The sequence below is a fragment of the Convolutriloba macropyga genome, chromosome 11 (assembly GCF_964194025.1).
Source record: "Convolutriloba macropyga chromosome 11, txConMacr16.3, whole genome shotgun sequence".
Classification (NCBI taxonomy): Eukaryota; Metazoa; Xenacoelomorpha; order Acoela; family Convolutidae; genus Convolutriloba; species Convolutriloba macropyga.
This window is the reverse complement of record NC_134478.1, coordinates 16,252,214-16,271,503: the sequence shown is the minus strand read 5'-3', so window position 1 is coordinate 16,271,503 and position 19,290 is coordinate 16,252,214. Positions and strand designations below refer to the sequence as shown.

The 19,290-nt window shown below is 37.1% G+C and overlaps 1 protein-coding gene across 1 annotated transcript in view; it reads right to left on the bottom strand.

Annotated features, from left to right (window-relative positions):
- The window catches only part of LOC142349331 (tetraspanin-18-like), a 39,224-nt gene extending 27,598 nt beyond the window's left edge, over window positions 1-11,626 (bottom strand). Inside the window, exons 1-3 of the mRNA XM_075400807.1 lie at window positions 11,468-11,626; window positions 11,007-11,079; window positions 8,720-8,920 (exon numbers count right to left, since the gene is read on the bottom strand). Coding sequence (XP_075256922.1) covers window positions 8,720-8,920; window positions 11,007-11,079; window positions 11,468-11,478 — 285 coding nt within the window. The 5' untranslated portion in view covers window positions 11,479-11,626. The remainder of the gene's footprint in view (window positions 1-8,719; window positions 8,921-11,006; window positions 11,080-11,467) is intronic.
- Window positions 11,627-19,290: the final 7,664 nt, after the last annotated feature.

Sequence of the window (19,290 nt, the reverse complement as noted above, 5' to 3'; positions counted from 1 at the left end):
GTTAAAAAGTCCATCGAGTATAATTTTGCCAGTTGTTTAAAAGAGTGAGAGAGTTGCCTTTGTAATCAGAGTATAAATCAAGATGCTCAGTTAGAGTTGTAGGAAGTTGTTTAAGATAAAAGGACCTCTGATTTTCTAGACATGACTGTTTTAAAATTTTTCTGTAGACAAGGATCGTCATTTTTAAAGTGCGCTGTTAATCGGACTCTAATTTAAACCATTGTTTAGACAAAAACTAGACATGATTGCGATGTGAGTGTAAGTGTTGGAGCTGAGCTTAAGGAATAACAAGCTTGCGTAGTTGGGGAAAATAGAAACAAAACACTTTCTGTTGTCTTAGTCATTTAATAGTTATATTTATAGTTCTAGTTCTAGTTACAGTTTGTCACGTGAGAAAAAAGAGAAAAAGGGGAAAATAACAAAAAGCAACACACAGAACTCAACGTAGTAGCCGCAGAAAACGGCTGAAAGTATAACTCAGCTAAATATTGCAAAACAAATTGTCTTGAGCAGTAAATAACGTGTTAATGTGTCTTGAACTAGAAATATTCCTGAGCAGTAAATTGTTACTGTGTCTTGTATTCCAAATATTATTCTTGAGCAGTAAATTCTGTTACTGTGTCTTGCATCAACGAATTATTGGAGTTGAAATTCAACTGTTACAACCCCAATTTCTGGTATTCTCAACTTGTGAGTACAAATAGCAAAAGCCAACTTAAGTTTAAATTTAAATATTTTTGCACAAACAGGTCATAGACATATATCTTTGTCTTCGATTTTTTTTCTATCGGATTGAACTGGTATACATAAAGAGATCCCGTATTGTGTGATCTGTAGCAATCCAGTTCAAATTGATAGTTGAAAAAACTAAGATCAGCGAATAGTTACGAACTAAAATAGTTAATGCAACGGTAAGTACAGCAGAGCGGATATACAGTTATAAAAGCGAACTGCATCAACGGAGTATCCGGACAGATTTTGTAACCACTCAGAACGAACTGGGCGGTGTAAAACTTTCTTCGTGAAACACAAGGAGAGCAGCCGTTACATTTGGTCCGCCGACCCGGACAGTGGAATAAACTGCTGTCCAACCCAACTTTCGAAGTGACGAAGTCATCGACGAACGAGAACAAAACTCAACGAGCAAATCAACAACGGAAAGCCAATTAGGCAAAGTGCATTAGAAGTTGAATAGCAAGGCTTAATTAAAGCAAATAAACAAATGTACTGTAGAGATTCAAGCTGCAGTCCCAAAGTACAAAAGCAGTGACTCCGTCACAGAGTCAAGACATTTTGGAGAGACAGATTAGCAACTCCAAAAAACAAATCGAAGCAAAAATTCAGGAGGGCCAGGAACTAATTAGAAACAACGATAGATCAAGCAAACTCGAGACCATCTATAAACAAGTGCTGAAACTTGACGACTCTCTTTGCATTCTTAACTGAAAGCGAGCAAATTTTCTTCGTGATTCTGAATTGTTTGAACGTTACAAAGCCGAACGACTAAATTTCTAACAAAAATTAAACGCAGACTGGTTACCATACATTCACGGAGAAACAAACATGACGGATCAACAGAATCAAACCGCACAATTGACAAGCGATGCAGAACCAACTGCCGCTGAGTCTTTACAATTTGTTGTAGGAGTTTCTCAACAAACTGCTGAACATGGAAACCCAAACAAAGACAACTATTCAAAGGCCTCCTCTGATAAACGAGCTAAAAAAGCAGAAAAGCTTGCGGCTCTAGAGAAAGACTTTGCATCAAAATTGAGGTTGAAGAAAATTGAATTCGAATTGAAAAGGAAGGAGCTTGAAATGGAGACGCAACTTTTTGAAGAAGAAGGAGCACTGAAACTGGAATACGAGAAAGAAGCTCTTGACGCAAGAGCACCAGAATCTGATGACAGTGCAACCCCTAGTATTCGAAGTAGATCCCCATTCAATTGGAAAACCCCGAAGGATAAAGATGTTTCCGGTTGGCTCGATAACTCGGATAAATTCTCCAACTTGCACGATCATAGTTCCGAGCGTGCGAAAACCAGGATCGACAACAATTATCCCAGGGTAAACTTCAATCGCAAAGGTGTATTTAAAATACGGTCACCAAGTGGAGAGCGTGCCAGCACAGCCCGGGAACAAGACAAATTTAAGCGTAATAAACCAAGCCGTAGTAGTCAGCTACCTAAGTTGAAGTTGAGTTCATTCGACGGAAACCCCTTAGAGTGGCCGGAGTGGTCGAATATGTTCAAAGCAACGGTTCACCATCGCGATATACCCGACTCAGAGAAAATGAGCCACTTGAAAACTTTGTTGACAGGTAAAGCAAAGTCAGCTATATCAGGAATGGGCTATTCGGGAGAATTCTACGCTCAAGCGTGGGAACTCCTGGGACGAAAGTTTGGGCGACCTTACCTAATTGTCGACGCTCAGCTTAACATGTTGCACAAACAACAATCAATTCGAATGCACGACTCAACGGCTATAATTAATTACTCAATAACAATCAGCAACCTAGTTAATGTACTGAAGCAATACAACTATGAAGGCGATCTGCAACCAAGTTCAACACTGCAAGTGGCAATTGAAAAACTGCCCCCAAACTTGAAAGAAAAGTGGTTCTTCTTCGTTGACGAGTGTCAAGAAGATAGACCCGATCTCACTCTCCTCGAAAAATGGTTAGCTCGAATGGCTTTTGTCCATGAAGGAATGCCATCAACCAAGAACGAACGAAAGGAAGATGATCGACCAAACGCCAACAAGGAAAAACGATTCTCAAAATCGTCAAATGTTACTACGAGTTCGAATGCGATTGAAACGAAGCAAATGCAAAACAACAACTGCCCACTAGCGGATGGCACTCATAAAATATGGAACTGTCCAATATTTAAGAATATGAATGTCACCGATCGCTAAGCAGCAGTGAGAAAAGAACGTTTATGTTATGGATGACTGGGGAAAGGGCATGCAATCAAAGATTGTAAAGTCCACCCGTGCGGTATAAATGGATGTACCAAAAAGCACAACAGACTGCTACACTCAGAAAACCAAATGGACGAGGGTAGTCACGCAGTTAATGTAAGCGCAGCAACAATCAACCAGAGTAACCAAGTTACTAGTTTTCTTCAAATAGTTCCTGTATCGGTTCAGAGTGGTGGTAACAGGCTGACTACCTATGCTTTCCTCGATAGTTGGTCAACAGTTTCATTCATCGATCAAAGTGTCAAGAATCAACTACAAGCCAAAGGCACGGACGTTACCTTGAACATAGCTGGCATACATGGGACGCAAAATTTGAGGACAGAGAAGGTTCCTATCACAATAAAGGGACTAAATTCAAAGGTGCATTCAGTTGAAGCGTTTGCACACCCATCAATCTCGTTGGGAAACACAATATATGATTACAAGGAACTGAAGAACAACTTCAGACACCTGAATGTTCCCACAAACAGAAAATTCAACCTGATGGAAGTAGGCATCATACTTAGACAAGATGCCTACGAAATTCAACGTCCATTGGAATTTAAGATTGGAACACGAAGTGAGCCTTTCGCCGTCTTCACAGAATTAGGATGGGTAGTCAGTGGTCCCATGACAGGCAAGAAAAGTCAAAATGTTTGTCATTTTGCCTTCACAGAAGATGTGAAAGTGGCAGAATATATCCAATCATGGTGGGACATAGAAACCTATGCTTCCAAAATAAATGTTGTAAGTCAATCAAAGAAAGAGCAGCAAGCTCAGAAATTTCTAGAGAGCACGACAAAGTTTACAGGCGAGCGGTACGAAGTGGGCATGCTCTGGAGTGAACCAGAACCCAATCGCCCAAACAACTACGGCTCAGCCCTTGGTCAGCTCTACTCACTGGAACGAAGATTCCAACGAGACCCAAATTTAAAAGAATTGTATCAACAGTCAATTGATACAGATGTTGAAAAAGGATTTGTGAAGATCCTTGGTAAATCGGAAGTCAAAGGCACTTTCGGAAAGGAATGGTATTTGCCACACCATCCAGTACTAAACCCCAACAAACCGGGTAAAGTTCGCCGTGTTTGCAACGCTGCAGCAAAATACAAGGTTGTATGTCTCAATGACAAGTTGTTAGCCGGACCCGATCTACTACACGGATTGATCGGAACAATATTCAGATTTCGAGAAGGACCAATTGCCCTAACCGCAGATATTGAATCAATGTTTTTGCAAGTGCAAGTTCCTGAACGGGATAAAAGCTGCTTGAGATTCTTGTGGCGACCAACAATGAACGAACCTGTGCAAATTTACGAGTATCAGCGTCATGTTTTCGGAGCAAAGAGTTCACCGACATGTGCCAACTACGCTCTGAAGCGAGTAGCGATCGATAACGAGGACGAGTTCCCAATTGCAGCAAAAACAATCCAAAACAATTTCTACATGGACGATTTCATCAAGTCAGTCGAAACACCTGAGGAAGCAATCAAGATTTTCAAACAACTGCAACTTCTTCTCTCAAAACATGGATTTGAACTGCAGAAGTGGATCACCATCAGCGACGTGGTAACCAACGCAATCCCAGAGGACTTAAGATCAATCAGCAAAACAAAGCAGGTTGAAGTAGAGCCCAGTCAGGAAGGGTCATCAGTGCTTGGGCTTCAGTGGACGATTACCGATGATAGTCTACAGGTTTGTAGAGGTACAAGCAAAGAAGTTGAGACCCCAATCACCCAAAGGAAGATCTTATCTCTAGTTTCTTCAGTGTTTGATCCTCTTGGACTGTTTGCACCATTCAGTGTCCTTATGAGACGACTCCTGAAGAGCATCTGGACCAAAAATGGACAACATTGGGACAACTCAGTAGAACCTAACGAAGAAGAAGAGTTTCTGAAGTGGAAGATGCAGCTTCCAGAAGTAGCAGAAACCAGCATTGATAGAAGATACTTCAGCACGGCCAAGGACAAATGGGAACTTCATGTGTTTGCCGACGCATCTGAAGATACAATGTGCGCAGTGGCATACCTACGTTCAAAGCCCAAAGAATACTCAGCAGACTTAGCTTTTGTAACCGGAAAGTGCAGAGTCGCACCGATGCGACACCTTTCCATACCACGCTTAGGACTACAAGCAGCAGTGATGGCGGTGAGACTTAAAGGACTTAAAGAACAGATAGTGAAGAAACACGAATCGAAAATTCAGAGTTGCGACTTCTGGACAGACTCCACTACTGTTCTGCAATGGATTCACAGCTCCCACCGTAAGCAACAAGTGTTTGTTGCAAACAGAGTAGCTGAGATTTTGGATACAACTAATGTTTCACAGTGGAATCATGTGAGTGGTATTAACAATCCAGCTGACATTGGGACACGAGCGATCAATGTTGACGAACTTAAGAGAAGCGAATGGCTCACTGGGCCGGCCTGGTTGAAGCAACGAGAGAACGAATGGCCTGAACAGTTGAATTTACAATTTGCTTCAGATGAACAAAACGACGAAATTGTCTTCTCAGCAAAGGTTGAAGAGAAGAAGCCGATGATTCAGTGGGAACGATTCAGCAATTACAATCGACTAGTAAATACAATGGCATACATACAGCGTGTATTCAAAAAACACAAACCGGCAACAAAAACACTAAGTGTTCAAGAAAGAGAGGATGCACAAGCAAGCATATTCAGACTACTGCAGCAAGAACAGCTTACTAAAGAGATGAAATCTCTCAAGGCTGAAAGGGAAATTCCAAAAAACAGCAAAATCCTCCAGTTTTCACCATTCATAGACCAGCAAGGACTTATTCGTGCTCAAGGCAGAATAGGTAAAAGTCATCTGAACTTCGAAACCAAGCACCCAATACTGTTACATTGGAAGCACCATGTAGTTGAATTATTCTTGCAAAATGAACAAAAGAATAATCACCACGAAGGTACTGAACATGTCAGAAACATAGTCCAGCAAAAATTCTGGATCCTAGGCATACAAAATGCTTTGAGATCGATCAAAAACAAATGCATTAGATGTCGAAAAGGAAAGCCCAAACAAAGGCACCAGTAATGGCAAGTCTACCTGAAGAACTATTAGTGGCATCAACAGTGTTCTCGAATGTGGGCGTAGACTATTTTGGACCATTCACAGTCGAAGAAACGAAAAGCGTTGGTTTTGTCTATTCACTTGCCTTACTGTACGTGCGGTACATATAGAGATTGCACCAAAACTAGACACTGATTGTTGTCTGAACGCAATTATGCGATTCATTGCACGAAGAGGCAAACCGATCGAAATGATTAGCGATAACGGGACAAACTTCGTTGGAGCTGAAAAAGAACTGGCAGAGTATATAGCAGCATGGAACAAGGTGCGAATTGAAGAACATCTGATTCAACAAGGTATCAGATGGAAGTTCAACCCACCTGCATCACCACACTTTGGAGGAGTGTGGGAAAGACTGGCTAGGAGTTGCAAGAAGGCAATGTACGCAGTGCTGGGCAATCGATCAGTCACGGAGGACGTTCTGTCAACCACGATGTGTCTTGTTGAACAGACGCTGAATGCTAGACCGCTGACACAAGTCAGTTCTGATGCTACCGATTTAGAAGCTATTACTCCAAACCATTTCCTACTTGGCAACAAGAACTTTTGTTTACCGTATCTATCAGGTGCAGAGCAATTTGTTGATCTTAGAAAGCTCTTCCAACAAACACAAGCTTACGCAGACCTCATCTGGGACAGATTCCGTAAAGAATACTTGCCAACGTTGAATAGTCGAAAGAAATGGCAGACCACGACGGACAGAAGTCTTCAGCAGGGTGATCTTGTGTGGTTAGTGGAAGACAGTGACAAGCGTGGATATTACAACCCGGGTCGAATAACCGAAACCTTTGAAGGTTCCGACGGAGTGATTCGATCAGCGAAAATCCGAACGAAAGATGGATACTACAAGAGAACAGTAGTGAAGCTCGCTCCAGTGCTATCAATGAAGGAAAACAGGGCCGATGATGTTGGAGCTGAGCTTAAGGAATAACAAGCTTGCGTAGTTGGGGAAAATAGAAACAAAACACTTTCTGTTGTCTTAGTCATTTAATAGTTATGGTTATAGTTCTAGTTCTAGTTACAGTTTGTCACGTGAGAAAAAAGAGAAAAAGGGGAAAATAACAAAAAGCAACACACAGAACTCAACGTAGTAGCCGCAGAAAACGGCTGAAAGTATAACTCAGCTAAATATTGCAAAACGAAATGTCTTGAGCAGTAAATAACGTGTTGCTGTGTCTTGAACTAGAAATATTCCTGAGCAGTTAATTGTTACTGTGTCTTGTATTCCAAATATTATTCTTGAGCAGTAAATTCTGTTACTGTGTCTTGCATCAACGAATTATTGGAGCTGAAATTCAACTGTTACAAGCCCAACTTCTGGTATTCTCAACTTGTGAGTACAAATAGCAAAAGCCAACTTAAGTTTAAATTTAAATATTTTTGCACAAACAGGTCATAGACATATATCTTTGTCTTCGATTTTTTTTCTATCGGATTGAACTGGTATACATAAAGAGATCCCGTATTGTGTGATCTGTAGCAATCCAGTTCAAATTGATAGTTGAAAAAACTAAGATCAGCGAATAGTTACGAACTAAAATAGTTAATGCAACGGTAAGTACAGCAGAGCGGATATACAGTTATAAAAGCGAACTGCATCAACGGATTATCCGGACAGATTTTGTAACCACTCAGAACGAACTGGGCGGTGTAAAACTTTCTTTGTGAAACACAAGGAGAGCAGCCGTTACAGTAAGATATGTATTGTTCTTTGCCAAATCTTGCAAGATCGTACGTAATAAATCATACATCATATAAGATTAGAATGTTCAGATACAAACCAAATCATACAAGATCTTACGTAAATAATCTGCCATCTGATAAATTTTGCAATTTTCTTCCGCAGATTAAATCTTGTAAGATCTCATTAGACGACACTTACCTCTTACAAGGTTCACTCTGTCTTGTAAGATCTGACAAGATATGCTCCATCTGATAAGCAATTAAAAGATAAGTAGTGTTGGTAAGAATCTTGTAAGATCTTATAAGAATTGCAATGGTCAATGACTAGGGACACAATGACCCTGCAAAAAGTGTCGCAATCGTATTAGAATTTATTTGGATCTGTATTGATAACTTTTCATACGTGAAATTGTACATTTTAGGCTTTAGATTGCATTAGTCGGGTGGAAAAGTCAAACATCTGAAAATTCTAATAAGGTCGAGGTATTTTCTAACTTTGAACCAAAATCCTTTTTCAACTCAGGGCTTTTTCCCACCCAACGTCAATTGACCACAGTCGAAACTTACACGCCCATCGTCGAAACTTACAATTACTTTTAGTTCAGATCGACATTATTCAGTCAACACGCGCTCTACCCCGACCGTTTTTCGTGAAAAAAAGATCAATGCGAACCATTCACTACAACCTAAAATCTATTCATGCTCAAAATCGGTTGACCACCGTCCTAACATATCCAATATTGGCCAACCACTCTCTTTTCATGAATTGATCCATCAGCTAGAGTAACTTTCTGCAACGGGAAAATAATTTTCAAAAAATACCGACCCGTTTTCAGCATGCCAAAGTTTCACCGAGAATACATCATACTTCCCATACAATTCTCGTAATTAATAAATAATTGGCGAGCCAGTCCCAAATTGTCTCACTTTTTACCATTTTTAGTTCAAACTTTGCATCGGAGCTTGTTGACGACGTTCAACTTACCAAAACAAGAACCCGCCTCCTTTCCCTGAGGAACCCGGACATGCCCAGGGTGCACGTGACAATAAGTAGGATCCCTGTCACTATCATACCATAGGCGAGCCAGTCCCAAATTGTCTCACTGGGTAGAACTGTACTCAGCACCCCGATTACATCCTCCGCTACCAGCCAGACTCCCAGGCCAGTCATGCATCCAGCAAATGTCTGAAACGGAAAAATTGACGACGCTGCCTGCAACGATTCCATTGCGATTGGTAATAAAAATTTGCCTCAAAAATGAAGCTGAACATAATTGTTTTAAAATTCTTTTTATTACGCTATTATCAAGTAATTTCCTTTGCCCCGGCTCCCATTTTTTGTCTAGTTGTGAATGTTATCAAAACTGAATTGATGTACCTAGAAAAATATAACTGCCTTTTATGAGACTCAAAAGGCGTAAACAAGAAATAAAATTAGTTTTAAAACGCGGGGTTTCAAGGACATCGTTTCTTTGCAGTGATTCATCTTAAATCACTTCATGTTCACCAGCTTCGGTGTAATCTCAAAGAGTCTTTCCAGAAAACAGTACCGAAAAAAATCTGCTTACAAAGAAAGTGGCTGGCAATTTCCGTGCAATGCGGAAAGCGCTTAAATTTTGTGAAAGTGGTTTACAAACAGCAATTAAAAGCCTTAAAATGGAAAATAGGATCAAATAATTGTGAAAAGTAGCTGTAACGGAATTTCACAAAATTTTATTTCGTTTAATCTTTTGCCGCTTAATTTTACGATTTAATGTTTTAAGATAATGTTTTGAACTAAAATAAGGGATTATACTGACATTAATCTGTCGCACAATTGTTCACAGAACGCGCTTCTGTCGAACCTATTTTGCGATGGAAAGCAGTTTTCACTTTTCATTTTCCAGTTTGAAATTGAAAAACACTGAGTGGAATTTCCATATAGAGCACCGCGTTTTCGTCCGCAAACTTTGTAAGTTTGTTTTGCATGCACAATGTATAAACATAGGAAAAGCGATGTCTCGTAATAAAAACGAGTATTTATACTCAAAAGTTTAGTACCGGAAGACAACCGTAATGATTAGTGATGTTACTCAATTATTCACCAAGCTCCACAATGGAGACAACTCTGATATACCAATCAGCTTGTTTGGTGTCAGTTTCAAAAAGTATGGGAACGTTCGAGCGTTGTGAAAAAAAAATCACTATGCCATATTAAACTTGGCTAATTGGCGCAAAAAATCGCAAACAGTTCAAATAAATTTTCTAAAAAGCGTTTAACAAAAAAACGTAAAAAAAAACAAAGTATTTAGAGTATTTATTAAAATCGATCTTTTTATTTTCATTACAATTTATCGCAGTATTTGCTTTTTAAAAGGCAACAAAAGTTAGGCTATATGAGGTATTTGAACTTTATAATGTGAGATCTTATCACATTATCCTTATTGTCTGAATTGATTGACATATTTGATGTCTATTCTGGAATTGCAGTCCCAAAAAATCCTTGTCGCTTTTATCAACAAAAGTTTATATCCTGTTACAAGAACTTCTTCCGTTTTCGGATTTTGCATTTTTCATCTGATTAACCTATGAGAAATAACAAATCTGGGACTCTTGCTAAAAAGTTTATTTTCTTTTCATTCCAAATGCCCCATGTCCAGTTGTTTTAAAACATGATATTTGCATTTCAACTTCTTCCAATTGTTATGTTTATCAGAGAACAAATAACACAACGGAATTTCAAGTTTCCTACGTGCCCAGCATTAGACTCTTTCGTACAAAGCAGGCATCGAATGAAAACTCATCATTACCAATTTTTCTTTTATGGGCTTTAAGAGTTCTACCATTTCAATTTTCTGAGAAGTGAGAAACAGTTGTCAAAAAACGTGTACCTGGCGTCTATTGATAAAGATGGATGTTTTCACAGAAAATTAGACAATTATACTACCCTCTTCTCGAGGTGGGGCGGGGTTGTTCTTAATTTTTACCAGGGATTCTACGTTTTTGGCTTTTTTGAATGGTGTTTGGATGTTAATCGTGCAAGAATCTTGCAAGTTTTGGTGGTTAATCTTGCAAGATTCTTGCAATACGGTTGTTAATCTTGCAAGATTCTTGCAAGATTCTTGCAATACGGATGTTAATCTTGCATGATCTTGCAAGAATGTTGCAAGATTCTTGCAAGATCTTGCAAGATTAACCTCCGAATCCGACTCGGGTTTAGAATAAAAGTTATGTTCAATAAAGTTTCTAGGTTACTTTTTATAACCTTTACATTAAGATATGAAGAAACTAACCACAACGAGGAAGTTGATGAGGACGCCCAAGAGCCCAACTGCTCTACTCGTGCGACCTTTGAACTTCGTCAGCCTGTTAAAAAACAGCATTCTATTATGAGTTACAATTTAAACAAAATTTGACGCCCTCTTCGAAATGAAATCTGTACTGTCTGTACATAATGATAATGTGAACATATTTTCCACATTCATCACCACAACCCTGGTCAACTTTTCTCAGTACTCATATAAAGGTCATGTATGACGTAAACCAAATCAAACAATTGATCTTGAAAGATTCGCTCAAATTCAAGATTTTGTCAGAGCTGTGTTTTATTGCACTGGCACACTTTACTTTCCTAAATTTGCTTTTAATAGTTGATTATCTTAAAGCCAGATGAATCGGGTTTTAAGTAGGAAACAAAAGTTTTCAAAATTTGTTTGTTTAGTGAAAAAAAAACAATATTAAAACGTGAACTTACTGGCCCGACATTGTAGATGAATTCACGTAAGCACAAACGTTTTATTCAGTATGGTAATATTTGACGCTCAACTTTTTACTCTTAACTTTTTCTAACCAAAAACAAAGCGTTATTTACGTATTTAATAAACGTATACAATCTTCACATTACAACTTATGACACGATTGAATTGCCAAATTTTTTTACTCTCTCAAAATTAAAAGACTAGCTTCGTACGCAAAACGCAGAATAAATTCAGTTTAAGCGTCGTATAATTTAGTCAACACACATAAATGTTTTTTCAAAGCTGAGAACAAAATCATGCGTCAAAAGTACATTTATCTTTTTGAAGCTGATTTTGAGGGTGAAAGCTAAACATAGTCGAACGCACATCGCAGAAATTGGGGATAACATAGCAATTACAACAAGGAAAATTGTTACAGACGGAACATATAACTTAATTTGAATTTCAGTAAGAGTCAGTCAAAAGTTAATGATGGGATCAGCCTCAGGTACTTAATCAAATTTAAAAAATTCGGCAAGCAATTTTAGCTCTGTTGGTGGGTGTTTCTTAAAATTCCTAATATTTCGTTCAGCACTGGAGATTGAAATGAAGATTAAATTGTGACCAGCGCATGAAACTGTTATCAATTAGTACTATACGCTTGCAATATATTTAAATTTTTTCCGCTAATTCTGGTAAAGGTAAAAGAGGTACAGATTGGTACAACAAAGTCGATGACGTTAAATAAGAATTGATAGAAGAGCACCATATCAAAAATCATACCATACTAAGACCATACTAAGTTACATGTCTAAATATAGATAAGAGCAAAAGACTGCGCCCAATCTGACTTCGATCTTGAATATCATGGCTCATATTCAACCCAATAAATCAATCCAAAATAAAATATCAAAACACCAAAAAATTTTTAATGTTATGTAAAATAGCTTGTCTTATTTTTGTAGGCTCTTTTATGTTAGTTAAAACAAATTTCTTAACAATAATTTTTGTTTACAAAATTTTTGAATACCAAAAAAAAAATTTTATACATGTTGGGTGCCTTAAATTATTCATCTGGATTTATGCAGTTGTCATTTGTTAAACAAATCAATTCGACTGAATTGACGAAAGATTTCATCTAAAATTGGAAACAAAATTGGCTACTAAGCAAAATCTCAAGTCCATAAAATAAGTTATTTAGCAATTCCGATTTCGGCTGCTTCGTTTTACTGGAAATCCTAATTGCTTTCTGACTTACCAAACAAAGGTAACCTGATATCGAATTCAAACCGATGCACGTTATAGATAATCTTAATTTTCATAGAAAAAACTTGCGCAAATGAGTTCCGTGTGCACTACCGTTGTGTAAAAGTTTTCCACTGGATCAGTTATCCTACCAGTTTTCTTACAAGTTTTAAATCACTGTTTTCAACTGACATGAACTGAATTACCAAATAAAATTATCCTGATATCAAATTGTAGCCAATGAACGTTATAGATAATCTAATTTTTTGTAGAAAAAAATTTTTCGCTTTTGAGTTCCTTGTGCACTACCGTTGTAAAGCAGTTTTCTACTGGATCAATTATCCTACCAGTTTTCTTACCAGTTTTAAATCACTGTTTTCAACTGACATGAACTGAATTACCAAATAAAATTATCCTGATATCAAATTGTAGCCAATGAACGTTATAGATAATCTAATTTTTTGTAGAAAAAAATTTTTCGCTTTTGAGTTCCTTGTGCACTACCGTTGTAAAGCAGTTTTCTACTGGATCAATTATCCTACCAGTTTTCTTACCAGTTTTAAATCACTCTTTTCAACTGACATGAACTGAATTACCAAATAACAGTATCCTGATATCAAATAGTAACCGATGTACGTTAAGAAAATATTGTTTTTTTTACATAAAATTTTGCGCATTTGAGTTCCTTGTGCACAACCGTTGTGTAACAATTTTCGACTGGATCAATTATCCTACCAGTTTTCTACTAGATCAATTATTCAAAAATAATAAGACTCATAAAAAGAAGTAGTTTTTTAGAAAAAGGGAGACAGTTTTCTTTGAAGGAAGGTATTCAAAGAAAATACGACTGAAGATATCCTACCAGTTTTCTACTGGATCAATTATTCGAAGATAATTACAATCCGCTTCAAAACTTGTTGTTGTTTGTGTTATCAATTTTTTGCTTCATTCTGTTAATGTCGGCCCTGACAGGAAACACATTGCTACAGCTTTTGCGAAATAATTCTTTTTGACACAATAGGTAGTTTTCGCTGTCTTGAATTTTCTACACTCGGATATATTTTTTAGAAATCATGGACTGTATTAAGAAAGTTCCTATTCTTCCTTAATTTAGGGACAATTGTCTGACATTTTTTGAACAAATAACTGCCTAACTGGCAGCATTGCTACTCTTTTCAGTGACAAATTATTCTTCTTTTATATCAGTTTATCATACTATTCCTTTGCTCACTTGGCAAGAAACTTCTTTTTTAACTTTCATCTAGCAGAACGAAAAGAAGAAGTTTTTCTGAAGATCATTAGACGTAAAAAGCATTTCATAGATTTCTCAATAAGGTCTCACAGACAGAACTGCAAAGCAATTTTTGATAGGTTTTTGCGGATCATAGTTTTATCATTTCTATAACACAAATCTGTTTTGATTTAAAATATTCGAGTGACTTTATTTACAAAGTGTAGTACAAGGATATTGCTATTAAACTTCGTATAAGATTAGAAGTTTTATTTTCCATTTCTCCAGTACTAGTCGGAACTAAAAATGTTACTAAATTTGTTGCAAGTACTAGTCGGTTAATGGGATTCAAAGCTTTTTGAGAGGCATTGGAGACAGGTTGCCTCACAAGGAGCAAAGAGTAAAAATAAAGAGAACGCTCTAGCAAAATTTGAAGGAGGAAAATTGCATGTTTTTTTAATTAATTCAGGCAGTTTGCATCGTTTCCTTATTGTCTACAAACTCAAAAGCGTTATGGCTCAAAAATTTTGACCGTTTCACAAATGGCAAAAAACACACAGGCTCCAAAATTTGATGGGAAAGTTAACTACAGAATACTTTAGCAGCTTTTTCAGTTTGGAAAAAACTTCACGGGAAACGAATGTGCAATTACCAACAAATCAGAAGTAGTAATTTTTTTCATCCAAAAATGAAGGACAGAATACTTTAGCAAAATACTTTGGAAAAAACTTCACGGGAAACGAATGTGCAATTACCAACAAATCAGAAGTAGTAATTTTTACCGGTTGTGCCTGTAATATTGAATTAGAATTCATCCAAAAATGAAGGACAGAATTGTACCTACAGTAACGGTAACACAACGGGGAGAACAAAAACTAAATTCTCTGCAACCCTTATTATACCTGACTTTTGTGAACAACTTTTATCTGTAAGTAAACGGAAAGTCTGGTACCAAAGTTCAATTTGGAGCAACATATAAGATAGTGACTAGCGATGCGACAATTTTTACACCTATACAAGAAGACAACCATTATAGCTGCAGTTTAAGCTTCTGCGATGACAAAGTTGACGTCTTCACTGGTTTTGAAAACTGCTTGTTGGTATCAGAACTGACAACTTGGTTTGATGAACTGGGACACAGCATTTATGGCCTAATTAAATTGCAAACCATGTAGCAGGAATGGAAATTGTTAGTTCCGGAAAAATTTTTGCGACCTAACGTTAAAAAAAACAAAGCGTAGACCTGTGTCTACTGATAATCATTACAGAGTGGAGCAAGTTCTTGATGTTGTCCATTCTGACATTGTTCGTCCTTTAATTCCAGTATCTATTTATGCGCACAAGTACCCCATTGGCATTTATTGACAGTTTTCTGGGTACTCAAAATCTAATTCCGTAAAACATGTGATCAATGCTGCCAGCTTTTGATCTATTTTGTCATGATGTCGGTGTAAATCTGGAATATTAGAACCTTCTAGAACCTTCTAGAAAAAAAAACAAAGCAATTGGATAATTAAACAGCCGATTTTAATGCAGTGTATGAGGAAATTGTATACATGCTTCAACCCGTAGGATTGGGGCACCTTGATTCTAATTGGGAGCTTTGGTATTCAATTTGTACAAAAGCATTAAAGGATTGAAGCAGTGGGGTCGAAATTGGTTTTTTACATTAGTAATTCGCTGAGGAAAAACCAGACACAGAGCATGAATATTGGATTATTGATTCTTTTTCATTTTATGCAAAAACTTGATAGCCTTAGCCGGTGTCTGGGCTGGCGCTGTAACCTTCTAGAGCCAAAGAGTGCGGTTCAATAGAGTTTTATAATTTTTGTGGAGAAAAAAGTAAGTTGTATCTTTTAGCACCATATACGCTTCAGGACAACGAAACAAGTAAGCGCGTATGGAGGCTGTTACGCGAATGACGAAGGTTTGCTATGTTGGGGAAAATGTGTTGAAGATACGCCCAAAATATTGCTTTCCAGGCTAAAAGCTTATGCCTCCAATCTGAAATTGGTAAAACGCCTTTTGAATAGTTGTGTGATTCTCAGCCTAATATTTAATTTTTGAACGTTTTTGACGTGAAACTTAGTTTTGCAGAAAAATATTTTCGTCCCGAATTTCATCCCAATGCAAAACTGTCTTTTCTAACACTATCAAATTTTTTTTTGGTTAATCACATTTAGACAGAAAATTGAAACTGACTAAAACACAGAACATCTTTGTTCTGCAAAGCACAGAAATCTAACGATAGCATGAGTGTAGACGTTTTGCCGATCTAAAATACCATACCCAGGGAAGCATCAGGCGGAAAATTAGATTTCATTATAAGCCAGGAAGAACTGCAGGAACCAGTTGTTAATGTAAGAAGGCTACTTTGTTTCAATTGTAGCACCAATAGCTTTGAGGCTTCTGCTGATGTAGACGAAGTTGTTTTCGATACTACTAATTTGCCAAAAAACGTATCTCAAAAGCTGAGTTCTTCTAAATGGCACGATGCAATGGAAAAATAAATCGATTCCCCAAAAAAAACAATGTGCGTCAGTTGGTCAAATGTCAAAATGATGTCAAACCGATGGGAAACAGACGGCATTTCGCAAATAAAATTACAACAATGGAAAATTTTTTGAAAAATAGCACGTTTTCTAGCCAAAGGATACGGTCAACAGCAAGGGATTGATCTTAAATTAACTTAATAATCCACAACAAGGTTGAGCACCGTTCACTTTTTTTTTAAAAAAAAAAGTAAATTGGAGAAAAAAACAAAGCAATTGGATAATTAAACAGCCGATTTTAATGCAGTGTATGAGGAAATTGTCTACATGCTTCAACCCGTAGGATTGGGGCACATTGATTGTAATTGGGAGCGTTGGTATTCAATTTGTACAAAAGCATTAAAGGATTGAAGCAGTGGGGTCGAAATTGGTTCTTTACATTAGTAATTCGCTGAGGAAAAATCAGACACAGAGCATGTATATTGGATTATTGATTCTTTTTCAATTTATGGAAAAAACGTGATAGCCTTAGCCGGTGTCTGGGCTGGCGCTGTAACAATTTTGTGCCTTGACCTAAGTTTTTGTCTTGGTTAGAACATAAAAAAACCTTAAAAAAATGTCATAAGCTAAGGTTTTTGCGAATTGAACTGCTTTTTATGTATGAAGTTAGTGTTTAAAAACAATGAAGTATCAATCAGACTGGAAAATTTGATTGACAAATTTAAAGATTTAAAAAAATGCAAATAAAGGTTTACATTTTTACAATACCACATAAAGCAAGTTCATTGGAAGTATTAACTAACTAGCGTTGTCTTCCAGACCAAATATAGCTCAAGCTACTCCCGCTCTATTTTATGGGAATTTCCAGAAAAAGAGCGTTGTTCAGCAGCAAAACACGTTTTACGTTATTTAGGAAGATCTATAAATGGTGAGTTGACTCCCAGTAAAGCAGCGGAGATGACATCGACGTCATTGACTACATAGATTCTGATGGGGTGGTAATCTTGACAATCGCAAAAGCACCTCTGTTTTTTTTTCAATTGTGTTTTAAAAAAACTGGTCTTATTAGTTGGTCTTGTAGCATACAAACTATTATAACAATGTCAAAGACGGAGGCCGAGGTATAGGCGTGCGTGTCTGCTTCACAAGAAATTATTACAACAATATTTTATGTGAGTTAAAAAGTACTGTTCCCACTGAAACCATGATTTTGGTTGACAATATGGCAAATAGCAGACAAATTTACCACAATAGTAAATCTAAAAATTTCACCGTTGTATAACAGTACTTAGGTTAATTACGTGAAGAAATGCCATTTTAGAAATGCAACATATTCCTACTGAAAACCAAACGGCTGATAGTCTAACGAAATACCTCGGCAAATTTAAAACGAAAAAGTTTGGACAATATTTTGGTAATGTACTTCAGGTGGTCTTACACAAATAGTGGGATTTTTAGTTTTTCTTATTTCCGATGCTTTATTATGTTACTTCAAGTCGTAATTGCTCTCTGACGTTTGAAAAGCTAACTTATTTGCTCAAAAACAGTTTGATCACAAGAGACAGAAGGTGCTGGATGAAAAGACATCACTTCAAAACGTTCTTTTGAGCTGCTCTGAAGTGAAGTGAATAAAAAATTTAGATAAATGTGAGCTATATCGAAATTTAACGGTTCATTGTAGACATTCTCATTTTTGTAGAAAAATTTTTCCGCACATTAGGTCCCTGGGCCCTACTATCGCATAGCAATCAAAAACTAATTTTTTTAATAGAACTTAGCTCTGTTTTTTTGATCCGGTCGTTGTGTAAAAATTCAGGACAGATTGATAGCTTACAATTGCGTACTCCGTTGAGTTGAATTACTTCGAATTCCTAAGCTTAGTTTCAGAACGAAACAAACACTAGGCTGCAATATTAATTTGGCAGCTTTGGGGTTTGCCACCTCTGTGGAAGCTAGTTACCAATTTCCGTCCAAAATGCCCCATCGAATCTTTCAGTTGTGATGTAATTCTTTAATAACTGGCAATTTTCATTTATTAACAACGATGCGCAATTTAGTCCTTTGCCATTATCACATGAATGATGTTTTCTAGTAGTTGTGTAAACCTATTCATTTTTTTCTTCTGTTCTCTTTCATGATGGGCCTTTTCTATTGATACCGACGAAAGTTCTTGTGGAATTTTTGCTATTGATAGCAATGAATAATCTGATGGCGTATGGTATCATCCGGTATCATGCTGAAAACGTGACACCTTACTAAATTTTTTAAAAGCGAAATTTTCTCTCCGAACGTTTCAAAAAGTTGATTTCGACTTCAGAATCAATTTGCAAGTGTTAAACGAGTCTTGGCGCAGAGTTGCCAGATTTTTATTACTTGTATTATGATTTGCCCAGTACTAAGAAACAAAATTGGACTTGCTTATAGACTCACTCAATGCTGAGTTCACCTTGGTGACTGCGTAGAAACGTGATACTGGATAATTCTTACCAAACTATTTCCCCTTTTTAGAACATCATTGACAGCCGGGTTTCATCCTTAAATTCCACTTTCCGTTTTCAACCTCAATTCTTAACTTTCCCGTTTTTAAGATTAAGAATTTTACTTTGCTTTTTCCACGCTTTGAAATCCGCTTTGACTATTGTTAAACAAAAATCCAATTTTCTACTAATTCCACCAATTTTCAAATGTGTGCACCTGGACTTGACAGGAAATAGCATACTCAGGTTCATGTCTCCTTAGTCAGATAATTGTTTAACGCTTTCTGACTCCCATCAATTTTTCTCAATTAATTTTTGTGATGTTATTTGAGTTGTTTGGGTGTTCAGAGAATTTTTCCGTGAACCGAACCCGCTCCCGAAAGCCTTCAACTGTG